Here is a 25475-nt window from a genome sequence, read left to right as displayed (position 1 = left end):
TTGGATATCCCAACATTTAACCAATCAATTAGAAGAAAAATAGTTTCCTCAAAGCGTGATTGTTTTCCTTTCTTAGAAAACTGCTTTATAGTCTCCAAAGTGTAACAGAAAAACAGAAATCAGAAGTAAAATCTACAAAGAAAACCCCACTGCTGAAACTCCTAGTCATTGTTTATTTTTATGACAGGACATTTGTAAATGGAAGCCTGCCTTACTTATAACATGTTGCAGAGACAAGACAAAAAGAAAACAGTAATTCTTAACTGTATTAAAGAGGCATTTAGAATATAAAATAAATGCATATTTATAAAATAGAGATTAAAATAACTCCACATTCTATGCATGGTTAGATCTGTCACAATTTCAGACCAGTAAAGAATATGAAGTAAAGATATGACGAAGGGCAATGAGTTCCATCAATGACTTCTGCTTTTTTTTGGCTTTGAAATAATAAATTAAAACATTATGACTCTTACAATATAAAAACATGTAATTTTCAACCTTTTCAAACTAAAGTTGGTTTGACCTCTTCAACACTGACAATATCAATCTATAATCACTGTGAAGAGAGTGGAAATGTTTTTAAAATTTTGCATTTCTAAGAAAACATTGTTCCATTCATACTTTTTCTGTGCTAAAAGACTGATCACAAAAGGAATTCAGAAGAAGGGGTGTTGATTATATTAACTCAACATCAGAAAGAAAATTCCCTGTGCAACATGGGAAAGATTATAAAATAAGACTGTAGCTCTGTGCCAAAGCACTAAAACTCCTCTGAAAACCAGCTTTGGGGAAATTAAATGGACATAAATAATTTGATACATTTTAAAGCCAGTCAGGCTACATTATCTACTTAGAAATAGGATAACATCTGTTTATGCTCTAAATTACACTTTGCACACTATGTTTTCTCAGATTTCAGAAGCTTATTTAAACAAATAGTAATGTCTGCTTTGGGACAAATTTTAATATAATTCTAACATAATCATCATTTGTATACATAGAACTCATTTAAATACAAGATGTATTCTTACAAATATATGTATAAGTAAAATTTTAGACATGTATTGCATAGATTTTTAGATCTTTCTACTCCAAGGAACAAGGCAGTTTTATTAAGTAAATGAACACTATTTATATATATAAAGTATACTTTCTAAATATGTAATGTACTTGATTATTTCATTTAAAATAATGTAGTTAGTTCCAAACTCCCTACTTTCATTAATATTTAATGAAAACAGTTAGCACTGGTAGAATTCCATTCTCATGGACCTGAATGACATTTGAAGTGTCTGAACAAATGCTGCTTTATAGGAGAGGGGACAGTTTTATGATATGTGGTTGGATCTTAATATTCCCCACTTCCTCCATATGACAACACATTTCACTACTGATCTTGGTGCACTTGAAGTTCTTTCTGAAAGCATTTTTTAAAAATATGTATTCCTTTCTTGACCAAGAGTAAAATCTTCTCCTAGGTATCTCAAGACATAGAAATGGGTACCATTATAAGAAGTTAAAAACAATAAAGGCACTAAATCACACACAAAATACTTTCGTTTGGTTTGCTCTCTCTCTCTCTCTCTCTCTCTCTCTCTCTCTCTCTCTGTGTGTGCATGTGCACGCACATATGCAAATGTACTTGACTATTTAGGGGCCAGAGACTGACATCAGAAAGACTTCCTCAATTGATTTTCCACCTCATCTTTTTTTATTAGGGTATCTCACTGAGCTTTGGGGCCACAATTTGGTTAGAGTAGCTGGCCAGCAAGCCCTGACAATCTGCTAGTCTCTATACCCCAGCACAGTGGTTACAATGCATGCTACCACATCTAGCTTTTTACATGGGTGTTTAAGACCCAGACTCAGGTCCTCATGTTTGCACAGCAAGCATTTTACTTACTGGATCACATTCCCTGACAACACAAGATATTTCTTATGGTCTTTGCTTATGTTATGTATATGTCCATGTTTTTGTGGCTATGATCATATCTGGTTGGTGACTAATGAAAGTAACTTTCTGGTTTGGTTTGGTTGTCCTCAACTGTATTTTAATGTAACAAAAATTTGAAAATCAGAATAGCTGATCATCCAGTGGGGCATAGAAACAACCTTACTTATATAAAGAATTGTGCTAGAAAATTCTCTGATCTTATTTCAGTGAATATTCAGATGAGATCGGGCAGGTTCAGGATGGTATGGCCATAGACTTCAGTGAATATTCAAAACAAAAGCAGACAGCCAATATAAAAGCAAAAGCTAGAGGGTTATGGAGTGGCTCTGTTTTAGTGGCCTGCCAAATGGTTCATCACACAGATCAAACCAATACAGTCTTCACTTACTGGATAACACACTTCTATATACACAGTGATAATAAGCACTGCATCTATAAGTAGGCCTTGCTGTCTTAGTAGATTTTGTAATATTTTTTATAATAGAGAAAAAAAAAAAAAAGGAAAATTTCACTGGTTTTGTGCTACTGGGTTCAAACATGTAAGGCAAGCACTCTACCACCAGGCTATATTCTGAGGCCAAGAAAAATGCTTAGATTATATCAAATTATAAAATGCATGGAGTCCGTAGGAATTTATATTTCTAGAATAAGGGGAAAAGAAGAACAGACATACAAGAGGCAAATATGTGGTATGTGAAGACTAGATTTGAACAAAGACGGGCACAAAAGCAGAGAAAAATTGCTACATAGAACAAAGGCCATACTCCAAATGCTATTGTTCACCAGGAGGAAAATGTCAACTGCTACATTGCTGTCAGTATCTTTGGATAGACTAGGAATGACTCTCCAACATTCCCAACATTCAGCATGCCTAGGATGAATAAATACAGAATACAGAACATCTTTTTATGACACTGTGAAGGAAACCGGATGGGTGCGTGAACTTTCTCTATGGAACCATTTCTGCAGAAACCAGATTCCCTACCTTAGAGTGGAAAACAAGTTGATCTAGCCTTTCTGTTGTGAAGAAAGGCAGTGCCAAGAGCAAAAAATCTGACACACTGAAAAGTTATCACACAATTATTGAGCTACATGTACTGGGGAGGAAGATAGTGATGAGCCAGAATTCTGCATCAAGGAACACACTTAAAACAAGAAAATGCACAATGGGAGATATGGAAGTACTGTGAGAGAATGGAGGAAATCCTTAGGGAAGGGACTGAGAAAAGGACTTCAAGATGAGGGCTAGCCACAAGAAAATAAAGAGGTTAAATATGGCTGAGAAGTTAAGCTCTGATTTCTGGAAGACTTCCTATATCCAGGGATAAACAAAGAAGGGTTCAGAACAGGAACTGTGTAAGTTAACATCAGATTTAAAGAGGATCCCCCCAGATTTGGTTATGATCCCAGTATTCTAGACAGAGTAAGAGCCTAACTTAAATTTGATATCTGTCTGATTTACATAGTGATTTCCAGGCCAGCCTAAAAAAATTAAAGTATAAAGGGAGAATTCACATGCTTGTGGTTAAGGAATTAACAGAAGACAAGAAGAAACACACAAGCTTGGCAACCAGAAGCAAGAAGTCTCTTGTTTTGGTAGACAGCTCTGTTCATGACTCCTTATTTGCTTCATTAAATACAAAGAAACCTTGTTTCAAAAAACCAAAAACAAAATAATAATAACAAACAAAAAAACAAAACCAAAAGGAAACATGGACAACCATGTTTCCTTGAATGCTTATCGAAAAATGAGAAGTACAATAATTTTTAACTTGTCATCTAACTTATTATACATACTATTTTTAAATTTTAAGTTAAATAACAAAATTTATTTAAAAGGTAAAACAAAAATATTAAAGGAAAATGACATTTTAAGATTTTTTAAAAACATGAAAATTAATCTAACTTATGTTTATATATAAGATATATTTCACATAATTACTAAAAATATTACCTTGGATAAATCTCTAAAGTTGCTTGGCAAGGTAAGATCTAATTCTTCTGATTCATAATTAGTGATGACCCAGGGAAACACAGGATATTGATTTAAGTCATTGTAACTCCGTCCTGGTAAGGAAGAAAATATCACTTTTAATTTAGTGTAAAACATTTAAGATTATCAAAATAACAAGAAAAACTAATAATTTTGGTGCAAGGCATTGTTCTTAATGCTTTCTGTATTACCTCATTTGGCTTTGCAATCACACTGTGAAGCTGGTATCACTAGTATCTATCACACATATTTTTTTATGAGAACACTGTGGCTCAAAGTTTAAGAGCTTCCCCCTAGTAATGCTGAAAACATTCAAATTTTGGTATAAGGTCCTAGAGTTTATGTTCTGTCAAAGTACACTTGACTTTGTTATTGGAAAGCCAATTCCAAATAAGATGGCCTTTCTAGGGTATGAGGAAAGCTGGCAATTTAATCTCAGGCACTGAGCATCTTATGTGGGATATACTTACTCTCAGCCACAAAATATTCTTTATTAAGACTAAAAAAGAACTTTTTCTGGCAGAAAAGTACAAACCACAATCATTTTCTGTGCTACCAGTTAATCAACTAACCAACTAATCACCAATTTCAACTAAACCCATCAAGCAAGATGAGTGACAGTTCATGTGGGTGCTCACTGGCGATGTAACATGAGAGTGCTTACAAGTAAGCAACCCTGAGATCCTGTAGCTCCTTCCCAACTAATGCTCTGAAAATAATACACAGCATTATTAGCCTTGTGCTGCCCCACCCCAAATGGTCTTCCACACTTCCTTTTAAACTAATGAAACAATGACTAGTAACATACTGAGAATTATTAAAAATATGTGTTCTATAGATAAGGTGGCCTTTGTACATTACATGGCAGTTTTCTTGGTGTCACCATCTTAGTAAAACAGCAGAGAGAGCATTAGGTAATTGCTTCCGCTGTTAAGAGGCAGGCATGTGAATCCCAGATCTCCCATTTATCAAGCTATAGTCTATTTCTGATGAAACTCATTGTGAAAAGATTTTATAGCTGAAATACAAGGGAGAAGAGACTATTAATACTCCTTGAATTCCTTTCATATAGTTATTTAGTTGTTTTCTCTTTCAAGCATATGCTGATATCACATCACACACAGCTGAATATTAAAGTAATTCTTTATATAAACTATTAGTATAAAGCCTTTTTAAATGACCTGATGTAGTGAACTGGGTTTTCCCTCACTCTTCTTGGGCTTCTGGCTTATTAGAACAATCTAATGACCCCAAAAGTTTACAGAAACTTTTAAGTGTACTTATGTATGTGCAGGTGCACTTGGAGGCCAGAGGAAGGCATCATATCATCTGGAAATGGAGTTACAGGTGGTTCTGAGACATCTGACATGGGTGCAACCAACACAGAAGTTTCTTTTTTTTCCCCAACATATTTTTATTGATTATTTGGGAATTTTATACAATGCACCCTGATCATACTCACTTCCATTTCTCCTCAGGTCAACCCTCCCACCCTTGTGATCACCCCCAAAATATACCAGGTAAAATATTTGTTATCCATATACTTATTGGAGTGTAGTCAAACTCCCAGTGGCCTGCCTCTTAAAAACAACTGAGTCCTTTCCCATTGCATTGCCAGAAGCCATCAACTGTGAAGAGGTACACTTTAAACATCTTTACCACAATTTTTAAGGACTCTCTTCAACAGTTTCCTGTTTAGATTATTTCTTTTGCAGGGGGTTAGGGATGTTGCTACTGAAGTCTTCAATGTCTCTCATTCTCAATTATGAGTCTGGGTTCATCAATACCACTATAACAGAAGCTTCCTTGCCCTTTACAGACAATAACAGAATGGATCAGGGCTGCACAGACAGTGGACATTCTCACAGTGTCTGGCACCATCATGGACCGTGGACCTCATCATGGCCTCCAGTCATAGCATGGACCACGGAACACCAACATGGACCCAGAATGGATCACTGATGTCAATATGGTCTCTGGTGGCAGCATGGGCCACAGACATCCACATGGCCTCTGGCTGTACCATGGAAGATGGACCTCAACGTGTTCCCCAGTGGCAGCAAGGACCCTGAATATCAACACAGCTCTGGCTACAGCATGGATCACAGACATCAACATAGTCTCAGGATGCAGTACATTACTAATTCTTAACTGCTGTACCTTGCCCAACCTCATCTCACAACAGTTTAACAGTAGAAACAATTTTAATTCAAAAGTTATTATGCCATTACTTTTATGTTCTTAATTTTTATTTTTCTCAGGAAAATGACCTAATATATTAGAAATAATTTTATCTTTTAACTCCCACTTTCTTTTCCATATAATTTAGATATTAGTAAATAATAAATCATTCAAACTGTCCTATCTGCTTTAATAATTAAAACCTTACTGTATACAAAGACAAAGCATGTACTGCTCAGGGATTAGATTTTTAATTATATTAAACTGAGTACATAGCTACTAAATACTGACTGTGAAATGTGTTATTATAGCACATGAATCTACATGTAGCATATGTAACTGTAAAAGAAATATTAATATGATACCTAATTCACATGCTAGTGTACATTTGAAATAATTCTACTTTTAAATAAGTCTATGCAGAGGATTTATTTAAAAGACATTGTAGGAGAACAGAAGCCATGTGAGAGAAGAGACCACATCATTAAGAGTTGCACAAAAAATGTAACTAAATGTGTGAAGTAATCTTCCTATCCCATAGTCCTTAAAAATTCTTTTAATTAATAGTTGTATGATTACCACTGAAGTCAACATAATTCTTCACACTTTATTCAAGCTTTGTCCTTAACTAACTACAAGATGGCTTCCCTGTAACCAATGAAATTTTAAAAGTGAGCACTATAACTTCTCATTTTTTATATTACTCTGTTTTCTCCACTTCTCAAGCAGGGTCTTCTTTACTGACAGTAATTCCTTCCCCTGAGTCCTTGAATTCCTTTTCATCAATCATAACTGGAATAAAAGTTGCTCTTTTCATTTCCCATGGTTTCTCCTTGTTGCCTTAGCCCATTTTCCTCTATCACAGTTTAGAAAACTACTCTACATTTAAAGTTCACACCTGACTCCATCAATACAATAAATCTTTTATGCTTGCTTTGAAAATGAGTCCCCATCAAGTAACAGGAAGCTCCAAGGCTAAGATGGGTTTCTTATACTCATACTCATCTTTTTTCTTTTTCTAACCTCCCCACCCTCCCCACTTGCTCTTTAGACCAGGCTGGCCTCTAACTCAGAGATCTGCCTTTGCCCACTGAATGCTGGGAATAATTGTGTGCACCAACACCACTCAGCTCCTCCACTCGTTCTTAATTCTTCCTTACTCTGTAGTAACATTTGACACAGGTAATGAATGTTCCCCTCACTCTTCATTTGGGCTCTTTAGACATGACATTCACCTCTTTTTCTCATCCTCTATCTGTTAACTCCAGAATCACTTTTTCTGTTCTCTCCTTATTTTCTTTCTTCTCACACAACTCCACACACTGACCTCACTGCTTCCTTACCACATGACCTGCTGATTTCTCTCACTCAGCAGTTTCCTCTCTGCCAACAAAAGCCCAAGTCCTGTTTCAGATTGTAAAATTCTCTGGCTTCTGTCAAAAGCTTTTTCAGACATTTCACATGGATGTCTCACCAGGACAGCAAGATCATCATCCATCCTCAGATTTTTGTTAATGGCATCAATCTCCCAACAATGAGTGTCAGAAGCCAGCTAGTTTATTCTGACCATCTCTCATTTATCTACTACTTCTAGTCAGCTGTATGCCAAACAGCTGTTTCTTGTGAATTCCTATAGTAACATAGCCTCGCAAAGGCTATTGTCATCTGTCCATTGCAGACCCTCACTATATTTACAGGTAATTACTCCCTAATTTTGCCTTCTGTCTCTCTACCACAGTTTTGCCAACTTAACCAAAACCTTCAAGTTAATCTTTTTACAGCTCTAATATCACATATTCTCAAAACCTTTCCAAACCTTCCTAATGAACTGCCTGTCAACTTAGACTGAAGATAATCTATCTCAGTATCTCTACAATAAAGTTCATTTTCTTGTATCTTTATGACTAATATATATATTATGTACACATACATACTTGAGAACATAAACTCTACCAGACTTTTCTCCAAACACTATACTTTGTGTATACTTCAAACACTGTATATTTGTATACTTGCTTATGCTTTTAGAATACATAGCCTAACTTTTAATCTCCCAATCACCTCCTTTGTCAAAATAACATCTTTACATAACTGATGAAAACTATTTTCTTTCTTATTCTAAACTACTGGATAAATAGAATCTCCACTCCTCTTTGCCTTTTTAAATTCAGTTATCAAGTTTCAGTTTTCAGAGCATTTTTGGTTTGAATTAAGGATACTTACCTCATAGCCCATACACACATTCTAAAATCTAAGAAATCTGGGCCCTGAAATCATCCCTATCTTAAGCATTTGAAATATGGGATACTCAACTTGTACTTATACTGGTAAATAGTTTCTCTGAGAGTATAAAAATACCTTTTTATTTTTGTATATCTTTTGTGTCTCAAACATATACCTTGTCAGTTTATTGAAATGAAACACAAATGTCACACAAGTAGACTCCCTTTTTGCTTATTCTAGATGCAAAGTACAGATACATTTCTATTTGTTATTCTTCAAAGAAACAGTTCCAATGGGTGATTTTCAATATTACATGCACTTAATTTACCTGCTATTGTGTTGAGAAACATCAAGTACTCAAAGTTTGAAATCTCTCTGTGCTGCCACCGCTGAGTCATATTTGAAGCTTTAAATAGTTGACGAGGAGTGGCTAATGAAATACGCCTGCAAAGAAAGAATTGAGATAAAAGAACTTAATATTAACTGTAATACCAAATCATGAATTATCTACACTCATTCAATTTTTTTTAATGAAACTTATAGTTATGAAAATTAGTATCCATGTCAGACCAATGAATATTTGCAATGTTTCAATTTATAATTAATAGATACCAAATGATTCGGACTAGCAAAAAGTCTATTATATATATTTTGCTTGTTCAGGTAAGCTGTCATTATAATGTCATTGTAATACTTGGGTTCTATACAGGTTGATTAAAACAGTATAATCAATGAATCCACAAAGTGCATAAAATAGTATTCATGTCTGTCAATTTTAAAGGTTATCTCTTAAAGATAAAACTTGTACACTACAATTTTAAATATTATCTTTGTCCAGATTCTGTAACAGGTGAAAGGCAAGTCTAAGCAATTTGTTGGGAGGAATGAAAATAGATGATGATGTGGGATAATGCTCTTGGTTTAATAAAATGCTGATTGGCCAGTAGACAGGCAGGAAGAATAGGTGGGACAACCAGACCAGGAGAATTCTGGGAAGAGGAAGGCCAGCCAGACACAGAGGAAGCAAGATGAGAATGCCTTACTGAGAAAAGGTACCAAGCTACATGGCTAAACATAGATAAGAATTAGAAAGTTGTAAGAGTTTGTTAGTAATAAGCCTAAGCATTATGCCAAATAGTTTATAATTAACATTAGCCTTGCTGTGTTTATTTGGGACTAAACAGCTGTAGGACTGGGTAGGAGAGAAACCTTTGTTTACAAGAAGAAACTATTGAGATTATTTTTTAATATAGTTCCTTTGAATACCAAATTAGAGAAATGTAAATACTTAAGACACAATTGGCCAACAGATAGGTAGTGAGAAATGAGGGGTGAGTAATTATAACACCATGGTATCAAAGTCTCAGAGGCCAGTCTATTTTCTATTCCTGTAAACCTGTTTTTCTGAGTATTTCCTGTAATCACATATTGCATTGCAGTTTGCATCAGGCTTCTTCTCACAAGAATAAGGTTTTTGAGACTCAACAACTAATTGTATGATCAGTAATATTTTTAATTGCTTAATAGTATTCTGTTGAATGAATACAGAAAATATATTTTATATAATTAATGCACATTCAAATTGCTTCAGTATTATGTAATTGTGATGGTTGCTACTATGAAGGTTCACACACATGTCACTGAATGAGCATATTTTTTTATTTCCCTTGGAGAGATTTAGAGGTTGAATTACTAAACTGTATATTAACTTCCTCTTAGACTTTTTTTTTTTTTATCAAACTATAAAACTCTTTCCCAAAGTAGTGGGATTGTTAAATATTCCAATAAGCACTACATGAATAGATCTATACATCCCCAACACCCACTACTTTACATACATTTTTTTTTTAATAGTGGGCATGAAATGCATCTCCTGGTTTCAGTGTCCACTCTTGAGAATCCTTCTGTGCTTACGACCACTCACTAACATGGCCTGCTTTTGCTGTGGTGATGCTGTCTTTCATTCTTTAGAGGGGACTGTTACCAGTTTGTTGAAATATTATTTATCTATATTGTTGAATTTGGTTTGGAAAAGTTTATCAAGGATATTGTGTCTGTGTCCACAAGTTACTAACCCATAGCTGTCTGTTTTCTGCATTGAGGTGTCAGTGCCCATGCCGAGTGAGTTGGGAATCACTTTACCATCCTCTTGGTTCTGGAGTTAGTGAAGGGCTAACATCTGACATCTGCTAGGATTCACTACTAGCACCATAAAGTCCATGGGATTTTTGTTAATGAATAGATTTTTAATTAGTAAGTAAATTTCTTTACTTGTTATAAGCCCATTTAGACTTTTAATTTCTTATTGAGTCAGTTTGGCAATTGCTTGTTTTCCTCATAAATTTGTCAATATAAGTTAGGCTGTCTAATTTTCGGCATAACCTAGTTTGTGTTTCTTCCCAACACTTTCAACTGCAGTAAGGCCAACAGCAACAGGATGCAAGTTTTTTCAGTTCTGTTTTTGTTATTTATGCTGGCTTCTTCCCCCCCCCCCAGGTATTAAAGTCTATCAAATCACCTTTTCAAAGATCAGCTTTCATTTCAATGGTCTATTATACTGTGTTTGCTCTATATACTTCTGTTATAACCTTTATTCTTCATGTTATCCTATTGCCTTTGAATTTATATCACTTCAGTTTTCTAAAGAAGAAAGCTTGAGACTGAGATAAGATATTTCTGCCTCAGATTAATGTATTTATTCAGATAAAAATGTCCAAAGTAATAAAATTTCCCCCAACTACTTTAGCTACATCCCATAAATTTTAATTTGTTTTAGCTTGGTTGTAGAAGGTTCCAAATCATTACCCTTCTCAGTCCTATGAGGAGAGGCACAGGAGTTGCCAAAGCACTAAGAACTGATGGATGGCAGAGCACGGCTGCATGATAGAAAGAACAAAGTTCCCCACCTAGGTGCTCTCTGAAGGCAGGAACATAGAGTAGATAACAAAAAGTTCTGTCTCCCTTGCGTGTCTCTCAATGCCTCACTGTAATGTAGCTTTTATAACCCCTGTGGTGGTGGGAATGAGAGCAGCCTCTATAGGCTCATATATTTGAATCCTTGGTCCCCAATTGGTGGACCTATTTGGGAAGGGCTAAGCTATGTGGCCCTGTTGGAAGAAGTGTGTCACTGGGGGTGGGCTTTGTCAAAAGCCCATGAGATCCAGGATTAGTGCTTTCTCTGTTTCCTACTTGTGTATCAATATGTAAGTTCCCAGCTACTGCTGCAAGGCCTCAATGCCTGAGGCCATGCTCCACATCATGAGGGTCATGGACTCTAACTGTATAGAACCATTAGCTCCGCATTAAATGCCTTCTTTTATAAATTATCTAGCTCATGGTACTTTATCATGACAACAGAAAAGTAACTAAGCCATCCCTGATATGAGGTATTTTTAGTGGCTAATTTTCCAGTAGAGAGTAAAAATTCAAGTGATGAGACGGAACAAAACTCCCTGTGAGTGGGAAAACTCAAATGACTCTGGAATATGTCTGTAGGTGTATGCAGTAACTTGATATTAAGTCTTAAAATTAGCATTGTGCATGTATGGACCCTAATCCTGCAGAGTCAGATACTCCATATCAAAAAAGGCTACAGCAAGAAAAGTGATCATACTTGTTATGTGCCATTAGAGGTGGGCTATGCATTTAGCACAATTATCTCCACCATCTCACAGCCTACTGACTGATAAGTTAGATGTTTTGGTTTTAATGTCCCCAACTGCACTGTTAATCACATCTACACTGAAAATCTCACAAACAACAAAATTTTGGACCCTGTTTACCAAGTACAGCTTGCTGACACTGTGCGGGTAAATTCACATTAAACCACTGCAGCCCTAAACAGCTGCTATGAAATGTAACATCTTTCTTATTGGCTTCCTGTCAGAGCTGATGTTATGGAAATACTACCAGCTCTAAGCACCACATTCACCAGGATCTGTGCTTTAGTTGTTTGTTGAGGGACAGGAGTTCTGATCTCCCTCCCCCTCCCTCCTTCCTTTCCTCTCTTCCTCCCTCTCCCCTTCTCTTTCTACCAAGTTTTGAAACTAATGTTGAGGTTCCTTGGGATATAGTCCTAAGTCTTCTTGCCATTCCAGTTCTTCCCCAGATGAACCTCACTCCCTGTTATGGCTCCTAATCTTACACATAGGACACTGAGTCCCAATTGACAGGCCTCAGCTTGTTTTACATATGTCCTGGCATTTTAATTTTCTATTCAGAATTTATAACTGAACATTTCCTCTGGGTTTCAATTTCAATATAACTAAAACCAAGCTTATTTTCTAAATACTTCCTCCCTAAATTCCTAATCAAGAAGAAAGAAACATGTAGAGCCCTACATAATCATTGCTTTTCTAATACTGTTAATCTCAGTGGATGCTGTTTAGGATCTCAAGCTGGGACTTGTGAAGACATATCAAGAATCTCCTTTACCATGCCTAGAATCTAACTAGTCTCCAAATCCCATAGGTTTTACTTTCTACAACTCTCAAATCAGGATGCTTCTCTTCACTAATATTACCATTAACACTCTGTTAACTAGAGTTTTACATCAGCTTTCATTTCCCACTCAATACTCTCTTCCTAAGTCACCATGTCCCATTGTCAGCTGTAAGGAGTACTGTTTTTCCTCCCGCCGCCTGGTCTGGTCCCGCCGCCACGCCAGCCCCAAATAATGCACAGAGACTCTGTATTTGATGTAATTCTGTTGGCCCATTATTAGTTCCTTATCGGCTAGCTCTGTCTTAAATATTAACCCATTTCATTTTTATGTATTTTCACGTGGTCTTACCAGCGAGAGGTGGCTGGCGGTTCTATTCTCTGCAGATTCTCCATCTTGACTCCTCCTAACTACTTCTTCTTTCCTCCTTGTCTCCTAGTCCCTCCTATCTTTCTTTCCTATTGGCCAACAGTGCTTTATTCATTAACTAGTATGAGAAACATATACAGAATGACATCTCCCATCAGTCAGCAGCCTTTTAGGATTTTTCCAAAATAATGACAGTTCTGCCTTGCTTCCAAGCTTCCATAAAACTGGCCCTCCTTCAATGATGGACTGGTTCTATTTCTTCAAATAAAGACATAAGTCTCATGGTAATATATTTATCACTTTATTCAAGAAACCTTATCTTCACTGATAATTGTCCACACACTGTTTGAGCATCTACGCATAACATGGTGTCTACCTTGTATAATGCTGAGTGTATATCATATCTTAAGGGCTAAAAATCAATTCAGAAATTGATTAATGAATTAGGACTTTTATCTCTCACTGACTGTGACAAAACACCAAAGATTGTTTATTTACCACTAGTGGTGATAAATAAAACTTTTATAAAATAGATGATCAGTAAAAAGGCTATTATAATCTAAGAAATATATGTATTATACATATATATGTATACACATGCATATATAAAATTTGGTGTTGCTAAGGATTGAATCCAAAGCTACGCTTATACTCTAATAGTGAGCTATGTCCTAGCCTTGAAATTCTTCATGAAATGTTAGTATCTAGTCAAAATCAGTTTTGATAGTATAAAACAACTATTATGTCTAATCTATAAGAGCTTTACTATTTTCATATAAAAGTAATAGTGTGAGGCATTTTAAAAATATATGCACAAGAACTGATACTTATAATTCTTTTCCTGGGAGCTGAGCTGTCCTTAGTGACTCATTTGAGAAGAGTTCAACGGAGTGGAAATGAGAGTGTAAATCACAGAAGTTCTATATCTTCTACCTCGCTTTCTCTTGGAGTACTTCCTGTGCAGAAAGCCACACCCATGTTCTATATCTACTGAAGAAATAGTAGATGAAGAGAGAGACTGTTTTCGAAGCTGAGGCTTATTACCAAGAGGCATACTGCAAAGCCCCTAGAACTGGAGTAAGCTCTTACTTACTTCCTGGCCATTGTTTGCACATGCCATTCCAAATGCATTAGTGATAGGATATTAGCATAAAATATGAAATAAACACTAATAAATACCAGCTCAGGTTAGAGATATGGCTCGGTGATAAGATAAGAGTGTTTGCTTGGAATGTGCAAGGTCCTAGGTTTGATTCCCAGCACCACAAAAACAGTAAGATAAAACTTTTCAACAACAAACAAACAAACAAAAAAACCAAAAACCAAACCAAAACAAAAACACCAAAAACCAAAACAAAACAAAACAAAAAACTCCAGGCATACTACAAGTAAACTGTTAATTTCTACTCATAAACACTTTTCAAATCACAGAAAAATTCCTGTGTTTGCACTTCTACCAGCTTTTAAATAAGTTAACTCAGTTGTATCGACAGTGAAGCAATTATGGAGAGAAACAATTAGGTTCAACATAGCCTACCATGAAAAGACTCCTCCACTCTTCCAAATCCTTTATCATGAGATATGTACTAAAAACTAGAAAACACTGAGGAGAGAAACTGAATAAGGTATAAGTGGGAAGTTATTCTATGTTCATGCACTGTTTAAATGTTCTTTTTCCTTTGTCTAGCTAAAGTGCTTTGATTATTTTTAAAAGAATCAAGTCTTAATTTTTATTGATCATTTTTTTAACAGTTTTCAAGTCTTTGTATCATTTATTTCTGCTTTGGTTCTTATTATTTTCTTTATTCTAATTTTGGGCTTACTTTGCTTTAAAAACAAATCAGCGGCCTGATAAAAACACTGAATGACTACTAAATTAAAAAAAAAAAATTCAACCCAAATTATGGTTCTAAGTTATCCCAAGTATGTCAACAAAAAGTTAAGAAAAAATAATTACAATGTGATAAAATAGTAGTTATTTCTATGTCATAGAAGTAAGTATATTCCTTGAAGCATTTATTATACTATAACACAAAAGTATGTTCTTTATGAAAATTTATAAAATACACATACTGGACAGCAATTATCTCAGGTAAGAAATATTAAGCATGTCTGAAGTCTTCCTTCCTCTTCCTCCTTTCCTCAAAGACTATGTTCCTCTGTGTAGACCAGGCTGTTCTGAAACTCAGAGATTCACCTGCCTCTGGCCCCCAACTGCTAGGATTAAAGGCTTGTATTATACCACCTCTGCCCAGCATTACAAGCCTTCTTACCACACACTCATGAACTACCACTCTCTAAAAATGAGTTCGTGTCCTGACAATAACCTAGACATTAGAGACAAGTTTACTGGTTCAGAATATTACATAAGCAGAGGTGATTGTTCTTGTTCCCATTACTAAATTAATCATTGTTGCTACATGTGACAATAGTTTGTTCATTTTCACTGTTATTCTACTGTGTGAACATAGTATAGTTTATTTTCCTGTTGCTGATGAACTTGTTTTCAGTTTGAGCTTATCATAAATAGTGCTCCTCCGAACACTTCTGTATATCTTATACAGTAAATATAAGCAGGGTTTCTGCTGGAACTCTTTCCAGGACTAACGCAGTTGGGTTTTAGGGTACTTCTGATGTGCTGATGTAAAGTTTTCAAAGAGTCTGCAAATTGCCAGTACCAATTTACATTCAACATTCCAATCATTTTACATCTGACTTAATATTTGGATTATTATCTTTTTGGTTTTTGCCATTTTGATTAGAATATAGTATTATCATATGGAAATGCACTGCTTTTACCCATAGGTCAAAGTGAGAAGCACAAATGAAACTTTCTGACATGAGTGCATGGGCACACACAAACACACCTGGGAAGAGCCAGAGACCCCTTTTCTTGTAGTGTTTTCAAACATGTTCTCTGAGAGATACAGCACTTTTTGTATTATGGTTCAGTTGACTAACAAGAAGACACAACTCTAATAACTATCAGTTATTAAGAAACAAAAACAAAGGTGTTATTTCAAAACAAATATAAATACTAATATATATTAATCAACAAGATTTTATCAGAATACTTCCTTTTTTGTTTACAGCTAAAACAGTACCTGGTCTGAGGTAATCCAAAACTGGTTCCCACACCAACACGAGGTAGATAGTTCACCACTTTCTTCACTGTAGCAGTGTCCGGGAAATTGAACATTACGGCAACTACAAGTGATTTTTAAAAAAGAAAACAGTGATTTCCTTTTTAGAAAACTAACTTTTTGATCCAATAGAATATTTATTCTCTGCTCAGTATCTGTTAAATACAGTTGGTATCACACCCTAATGTTGTAGTAGTAATTTTCTACACGTGGCATTTGCTTCATTCAAGAATCCCATTGCCATACACAGGAGTCTCAATAGTATTTACAGAAAAACTAACACTGTCTCTGTTAGTATTCAGGCATCTATACTGGCCTGACCTTGGGGTTCTGACAGGACACATCCTCAGCTGCAGCCACTAAGAGCACCACCTATGCATATTCGCTATGTTCCCCTTTAAAGGGACCCTACCCACCTCCCATCCTTCTCTCTGTCTCCCCATTTCCTCTCTCCTGCTGCTCCTGTCTCTGGAGGTCTGTCTCTCCTCTTCCCTTTCACCTTTTTATGATCCCTTTCCCTAATTAAAAAACCCCTCTGCTTGATCCCTGTTGCATGACGTCTTTCTCTCACGTGCTGCTTTTCTTAAATTGTAACAGACTCACTGTATAACATGAAGCTCAGATTATGTAGTGACAACTGTGAATACACACATTAAGTGTTTATAACTCCAATACCTTTGTATAAGTTTTTAGAACTATTTAAAGTTCACAGTTACCAACCTACCAATAAAAGCTACAAATAAAGCCAAGAAATAACACATTGTATATCAAGAAATGACCCATTTGAAAACAATTTTCTTTATAATATTTTAATGTTTCTATTTTACACTTTAATATCAACCAGAAATATTTTATCTTGAAACAAAAGTTTTTCTCTGTGGTTCTTAAGCAGACTTAAATCACTTTCTAAACATTTATTTTAAGGTAATTATCCATGTACAAGTGTATCAAGAAACATCTAGTAATAAAATACATTTGAGATATTAATTTTACAAGTTTACTTACCTATCTTTAAAATGATGATAGTCACAAAATAATGACAAACTTTATAAGTTATTAATTTCTTTAGTCTCAAAATCTTAATTATATATTAACAGTATCAGAATCAATGTATGCTACCAACTCATCTAGAAACAGTTTTCTGCTTGGTCAGAAAAAATATGTAAGTTTTAAAAGATTTATTACGTTGCTGTAGCTTTTAAACAATGGATTTACTAACAAGTCTTAAGAAAATAAGTAACAGATCACTCACTAAGCACACACAAAATAAGTTATAATGCTATGTACATGTAGTGATGAAATCAGGCTTCCTTATACACCCACCATTATATTAAATATGAGGGAGGGTTGAAAGAATAAGTCACTGTAGGTTATGTCAGGTTACCTAGGCTGAGATGAGAAATGTCAGAAAACAAATACAAAAATGTCTACAGAATTCCACAGAAGGAAACTGAATGAGGATGAGCAAGGGATAAATGCTGGAAAAGTTGCCAATACTTCTAAACAAGAATACAGACTTAAAGTGTAAAGTACTGTTTCAATTATTCATCTAGACGAATAAAGCTTGCCTTAGTAAAAAATTATTGAGGATTGTGGAGAAGCTCACAGAAAGTAAAACGCTTGTTCCCTCAATGTGCTTGTATTCTTTGTAAGCACATGGGGAAAATTGTATGCATATATGTTTTAATGTGTAGATTTAAATCATGGAGATTATAGAACAATTAACCACCAAGCTACATATGTACAAGTTAGAAGTGTAACAAAGAAATTAACTTTTACATATTTTCCCGTATGTACATCAACAAATACACAATAATTTTTCCTTCAAGTTCAACTTGTCTACCCTTCTTGCCTTGATGTATCTATCTCATGAAGTCTCACTTCAAATCCACAAGCAAAAATTTAGCTCAACTATTAAGAATGGACAACTTAGTACTATTTTCTGACTCATTAAATAAATACAATAGGTTAGATACAAAATAAATACATGAATCATTTCATTATGTTTTTTGGTTCTAAAATGTAGCCACTTATCAGAAGTAATCAAGGCAATGCCGAGGTTATGGAAACTCCACAACTGACTCAACTATAGTTAAGTCATTGTTTATTCATATTTATAGAGCATTGTACCAATTTCTGAAGTAGCCAGGAAAACAAAAGAGCTACAAATTATTCTAAATATGATGGGGGGGGGGAATAAAAATTACATGATGATGAGTGAGATATAAGAGATGAGGTCAACAGGGCAGAGGGTAAACTATAGATCCAATCTAAATAGAAACAACATGGTGTTTTCAAAAATGACATCCCAAATGGGGATAAGTTAGCCTTTTAACAATGTACTTCTGTAACATATTACCTCTGTTTGCCATAAAGATCTCCAGGGCTGTATTTTGCAAAAGATAACGACGAGAAAAGATTGATCTTATCTCTGTGAACAGCCATTTTCCATGCAGACCTTCAGTATATGCCAAGATCTAGTGAGAAAAAAGATAACCCCAATTAAGTCACCGTATTACATTCTGTGAGTGTTATTTCCCTCCAATTAAAACAGAAAAGGCTCTGCTAAGAAAAACACTTTCTAAGAAAAACAATTTAATATATAATGAAACAGTCTGGAAAGAAATGAAGAAAATGCACTGCAATTTGTGAAAAGCAATCTACATGAAAAAGTAGAGTGAAATGATTAAATCTCTTCTTACAATAACATGTTTGGTCTATACAAAACAAATTAATCTATTCTCAGGAAAAATGTGTAGCCCTATTTATTGATAAATTTTTAAATCTTATTAGATAAACTAAGTTTCAGATAAAACTTCAAAAGTAAGAATTCAAGAGAATGACATATATGCTTTTGGCTCTGTTACACAAATGGATTTTACATAATGTGATTATAATTTGTCCAGTGCTGCCTTTTAAAATATATGTTAGTTTACCACACACAAAAATTTTAAGGTCACTGGAAAAAAAAAATCAAAAATCCAGAAAACACAAAGATTAACTGTAAAAGGGGTTAAGTATCATTTTGTCAGTCAAAGCTAAACATAACCCTGCAAACAAGCTCAGCATAATCTCTCCATAGAGTGGGTGTCTGTCAGAGTAACTTGTTATAATTCTTGTCATCCCATGTGACACAGTTGCTTAAAATGCTTTGCCAATCCAAGGTAATCCTGTCTTTAGTTCTAAGCCACTTTGTTGCCTTGTTATTCAACGTTTGTTTTCAAAAAGATCATTTCAAAAGCTTAATTATGAGAGACTGGACAGAATTCAGATTCAGCATTTGTCCAAGAAAATCAAATGCCATTCCTATCAAGAGCTGATAAATATCTATGAGATCAATTAAATTAAAATTAATATATATCTCCATAACCCAACTCCCAACTAAAAATCACAAATGAAGAAACCTGTGATTATGATACTACATGACAGGGACAAGGTTAAAATAAACACAGAAGAAAAAATGATAAATGATGATTTATCCTACACTCACTCTATCCTTTCTTTGTTCACTTCCATATCTGAGACCTGAACTATAAATAAATTTATATTCTTTAAACAAAATGCAGTTTCTTTGAAATTAAAAAATTTACTTCAGTTATTTTTTTCTCCAATTTGGTATATGAGAAATTAGAAAACAGATACAACACTGAAAAGTACTATAAAAACTTCAAGAACCAGACTAGTCATCACCTCTCAATTTTGAAACTGGCAACGAGTGTTCTACTTCTCGGTTCTATAACAAATACCAGCACAAATAAAATCAAGAGAAAGGAATAGGCAGAAAGAGGACAGATCAAGGTTTTGTTTGTTTGTTTGTACTCCTTGCTTTCTTCTCTGCCTGGAATGCTCTTCCAAACCTGAGGACAGGCATTCACTCATATTTAAAACCCTGTTCCTGTCATCTTCCTGGACAATCCTAGACTCTTCATGACCCCACCCGTACCAAAGTTTCTTTACAAAGCCTTGTACCACCTGACATTACAATAGGCACATGTTGATATCACCTCCCCAACTTTAAAGGGCAGAGTCTAAGTTGGTTCAGGAAAACTCCAAATACTCTCCAGCCTTAAAAACGGCACAAATTCCTAGTTTTGAGATGACTGAGTGAAGCCTAGAAGCCTGAGCTCCACACAAGGCTCCAATCTTCCTTCCTTCCCTCCTTCTTTCCTCCCTTCTTCCCTCCCCCCTCTTTTTAAGTGAGAGAAGCACAAATGATATCTTAAGAGAATTTTGAGTAGTAGAAAATATTGAGAAAATAGCTCTTTATATAAATACTGTTTTCTGATTTATTAGGAAAAGTATCTGTATTTACCAATTTAAGTAAATATTCATTTACTGTTGTCTGCCTAGTTTCTATGCATGAGTTCACCACCCTATAGTTATCATGTTAAGAATATATTATACACTATATATTTTACAAACGTGTAACAATATATCCAATGACTGTTCATAAATAAAATGTGGCATTTAAAAGACAATGTTAAGTATTAAAGCAAAGTCTCCTTAAAAGTTAGTGGCAGAATATAGCCTTCCACACTGTCATGTACTTCAAAAGCACCACACAATGAGGAGTGTGTTGGACACCTGTAATTCCAGTCCCCAGAAGGCTGAATTCAAGGCTTCTCTAGCCTACAAGGCAAGACTGTCTCAAAAAAAAAAAAAAAAAAAAAAAAAAAGTGGAGGGAGGGGAGGGGGAGGGGTGGGGGACTTGACTCACTGGAAACTTAATAAGCTAAATTTTTATGTTTGTTTTATTTACGTTAACATTGAAGGGAAAGAATCAAAATAAACAACACAGAAACACAGAGCCCCTTAAGCATTGTGACATGCTAGAAATACTACTGTACACTGGTATGAAAATTCTGTTTTTTGAGCATAGAAATCTCTGATAAAACCTCTTTGTTTATAGCAATGATGCTAACACAGAAATGATCACATAGCCAGAGTTATTGGATTCTAGAGTCTCCATTCATTAACAGAAACAAGTATGCCATAATGCTGTTATTAAGATTCTTAGTATATTCATTTTGTGTAACTGAAAATTACCCAAAATGACAAAAGCCACACACATATTCAACCTTATAAAATCTTAATCTTTTGTCATATTGTTGAATAAATGTTAAAGGTTAAAGTGTCAAGGTAGTAGGGCACAGCTTTAATCCCAGCACTTGGGAGGCAGAGGCAGGTGGATCTCTGAGTTTGAGGCCAGCCTGGTCTTCAAAGCAAGTTCTAGGATCGCCAAGAATACACAGAGACACCCTGTCTTGAAAGACTAAGTAATAATGATAATAATAATAATAACAACAACAGGAGCACAGACAGTAGTGAAATTTCTCCATCTGACATTCCTAATGCCACTTTCTTCTTTCCTCAAATCCATCATTATCTTTGAGGTTTATCATTCACATGTGTGTTTAGATTACTCGTATACTTATTCCAAGAATTAAAGACAGAAAAAAAAAAAAAGAAAACTAAAGCCAGTGTTGTTTTACATGTGTTCAAACTTGACAAACAGTAGCATATAAAGAGTATCAAGGTGTCAAGTCTCATCACATTTTCAACCTCAGAAAAACAGAAGAGACAGAAAATTTTGTAAAACTGTCTAGATTTAAAAATTTTCACACACACACACACGCACACACACACACACACACACACACACACACACACGCACACACGAGAAAAGGGAATACCTCCATAGTTAACTTGTAGCTTAAAATAGAAATGGAGAATCTCCTAACTAAAGAATTTCTACTTGAAATTGAGATAATAGCATTTCTTGAAAGTATTCATTAGGAAGAGATGTCAGCATTGGAACGCAGCCGAGGTCTAGCTGAACACAAGGTTCATTTTTACTGGAACAGGACTGTGTGCCTGGTCTGAGGCTTCACTTCAAAGTCTCTAGAGTTCAATTAAAACTGGATTAGGTAGAAGCAGACCCTTCTTTGGGACTTTCTGTTCACTGAAACTCTACATATACTGACAGCACCCTAGACAGAGGTCTAGCCCTCCAATGAATCAGTTGCTATGGCAACTGTATCATTACCATTGCTCGGCAGTTATGACCCTGGGTCTAGAATAGCTTGAAAGTATAAGCCCACAGCACTCTCTGAAATTTTACCAGTTTGTTTAATTATTTTAGTGTGATTATTAGTGAGTTAAACTTTTAAAAATAATTTGTTTTAACAAAGCTGATCTACATTTTAAATTCTTAAAATGGGTGTGTTAGAATAGAAAATCAGTATTTACATACAATATACAAATATACAAACACATACTAAATTTCTTCTTATTAAATATCAAATGTATATTCTTTGAAACTATATTACATTCTCCAAAAATATATGCATTTCTTTTTCTATTCCACATATAGCTTTCTATGATTAGATGAGAAAATTCTTTAATCATACTACAGTTCAGAGAAAAGCATTTTCATTCCCTTTAACCAAAAGTCTTGCTTTCTTACCCTCAAGAAACAACAACAAAAGAAACTCACATTTCTTTACATGATTTACAATTTAAAAGTAGATTTTTAAATAGCTACAGTCATGTTTATTTCACTGTAGTAAAGGAGGAAAGAGGGAGGTTTTGTTACCAAAATAAATAAATAAATAAATAGATAAAATAATCTCAGTAAAATTTAACTATTTTAACATTCTTCTAGAAGGGAAAATTGTATCTAAAAAGTGGAAAATATTTTACCTATAAAATCGGAAACAGTTACAACAAAGTCTGTATATACAAAATCAAGAAGAAGTAGTCTATATAACTACAATTAAGAAAGGCTATTTAAAAAACAGTCAATAAAACAGTATAGCAAACCTTTTTTAAACACTTCCTAATTTTGAGTAGTTTTACTCATCCATATTGATTTCTAAAGAATTCAGCAGTTAGACGCATAATATTACATAATAACAACAATAGTATCTGAATTCTACAATAAAACCATTTTTCAACTTTACAGACACATTTAAAGTCAAGAGATGTTTTACATCTAGTGCATAAACCAGAAACTAATCATGCCATCAAGTAACAATGGCACTAACTGAATGTTAAAAAGGTATTTTCTATGTCCCAAAATTAGGGACACAGACTAGAGTCATAAGTCATAAACCTGCACAGGAAGATATTAAAATATTAAAAATATTTTTAAACAAAAAGACACGTCGAAAGCTACTCTCCAATGAGTTCACCACCAAATATGTATGTCAATATATATTGTTTTTAACAGCTGCAGTATGAAAAAGTAATTTTAAATAAATTTAATCAATTGTTTAAAGGTTGTATTAGTGGTTTTCATATTTTGTAGTTTTCTCTGAAATAATATCAGAATGACTCTCCATTTTTCCTAATAATAAATTCAAAGTGTTTTAAGGATTTCTCTTTACCAACCATATAATGTTTAATGTTTTATATATAATAGTATATTCTTTAGCAAAATATAAGAAAGAACAGCAAAATATAAGAAATATCTTTTAAGAAAGTGGAAGATGTTGCCTCCAGTGGAGAGTTTAAAATAATTATTTTGTTGTAACTGACTATGAACATTCATAATACACCTGAACTCCATAAAAGCAAAACAGCAACAAAACTGAAAGTCATGAATACAAAAAAATACCTATTAAATTGTTATTATTTAATTTATGCATTTTATTATGTATGTATATTATTTAATCTATGTATTTTCTCCTGCTACTAGCACAATGATGTAGTATAGCATTCTCCTTAACATTTTCATGGGTGACAAATCCAATTAAATATATTCATTACTCTAATGTTCTACTTGGCAGTTTTAGTCAGCAAGAAAAATTAAAAATATATAAAATAATGCTGTATGACCTTTGTATTGATTGCGCTAAAATGGCTTTAGCCTGGGTGTGGATGATGGGGCAGTTGGGAGGGAAGACAGGGAAGCATACAAATACACACACTCTTATGTTTTCTCTTCCAATTACTGAGGGAGATGATAAAACCACAGCAAATGATGTATCAGCTCATTTTATCTTATCGCTTTGGGGCTAGGTGACAATGAAGTTCATATTTCACTGGCTCCCATTGAAGATTGTGAAAATTACTTGCCCTCATGACCTGAAATTTCACTAGAAGACAGAAATTTCTCTTCTGCAAAGTAATGCAATTTTTCAGATGTCAACCTTTAGCCTAGCTTTAAAAATTAATTTCATTTATATTAACCAATGATATTGATATTTTCACAGAACACTCTTTGATACATGAAGCACTGACTGGCAAATTGATGTTGCTTTAGATGGGCAAAACTATTTTACTTTAAGCTGTGATGGCAGGCAGATTTATGGCAAACTGAAATTCCCATTCCATAACTTAATATTTGTGCTGGAGCGATGTACCTTTAAGCCTTTGGCCTGTAAATAATTCAGACTCTTTACTTGGTTCTATTTTATTTTTGACATTCCTCACCTTAAAAATAATCTGCATCCTATGTGATAATTATAAAATCCCTTTTTAAAAACTCGTATTTTCTATATATCTTAATGAGTAAAAATTCAAATAGCAGTGATAAATAGAAACAAAGAAGGCGTTTGTATATATTCAAACTAATTTTTAATTCAGTTTTAAAAATTTTACACCTGCAGTTTTGTGGCTGTTTTTTAAAAAAGGCCACAAGCCTAACTACAACATAAAACATTTCCAGAGTACGGTCATGAAGAACAAAGATATTTTGTATATGCTTTCCATAAGAATACACAGAGAAACAATCAGCCATAGAAATTACTGAGAAAAAGAATGAAGTTAGAAATAAAAGGTGTTTTAAATAAATATACTGGGGTTTGAAGATATCATTTAAAATGGAAAGAAAGCCACAGTGCAAGTTTTATCATAAACACAGTGAGAAAGGTTTCCATCTGGTAGGACTGTAGGGGATTCAGAGAACACTGTCAGCATAAAAGATTTTCAAAATAAAACTTTAAAAGTTTACTGTAATACTACTACATGTTTTTTATGTCCTTTACTTAGTTAAGAGCTTTCAAACAATGCCTGACAATAATTATCACACTAAAAACCCCTTATTTTATTAACAAGGCATAATAGACACATGTATCTACACTGTTAATATTATAAGGGACCTGGGAGAGTCATTTATCTACTTCAATTGTTTTCTCTGAAAATTAAATATATCATATCTTTCTA

The 25475-nt window shown here is 34.4% G+C and overlaps 2 protein-coding genes across 10 annotated transcripts in view; one reads left to right on the top strand and one right to left on the bottom strand.

The window, feature by feature from the left end:
* Kirrel1 (kirre like nephrin family adhesion molecule 1) overlaps positions 1–25475 on the top strand; it is a 1148154-nt gene that overhangs the window by 516049 nt on the left and 606630 nt on the right. The window lies entirely within an intron of this gene.
* Positions 1–25475, bottom strand: part of Lrba (LPS responsive beige-like anchor protein) — a 552647-nt gene that overhangs the window by 155836 nt on the left and 371336 nt on the right. For all 6 annotated transcript variants that reach the window (XM_051199359.1, XM_051199362.1, XM_051199361.1 and 3 more), the window contains 4 exons: positions 18667–18784; positions 16269–16371; positions 8683–8798; positions 3912–4024 (listed from right to left, as the gene is read on the bottom strand). In XM_051199359.1, coding sequence (XP_051055316.1) covers positions 3912–4024; positions 8683–8798; positions 16269–16371; positions 18667–18784 — 450 coding nt within the window. The remainder of the gene's footprint in view (positions 1–3911; positions 4025–8682; positions 8799–16268; positions 16372–18666; positions 18785–25475) is intronic.

Source organism: Phodopus roborovskii, unplaced genomic scaffold (assembly GCF_943737965.1).
Source record: "Phodopus roborovskii unplaced genomic scaffold, PHOROB, whole genome shotgun sequence".
Lineage (NCBI taxonomy): Eukaryota > Metazoa > Chordata > Mammalia > Rodentia > Cricetidae > Phodopus > Phodopus roborovskii.
The sequence above is the reverse complement of the archived record's forward strand: the minus strand, read 5'-3'. Positions and strand labels throughout refer to the sequence as shown.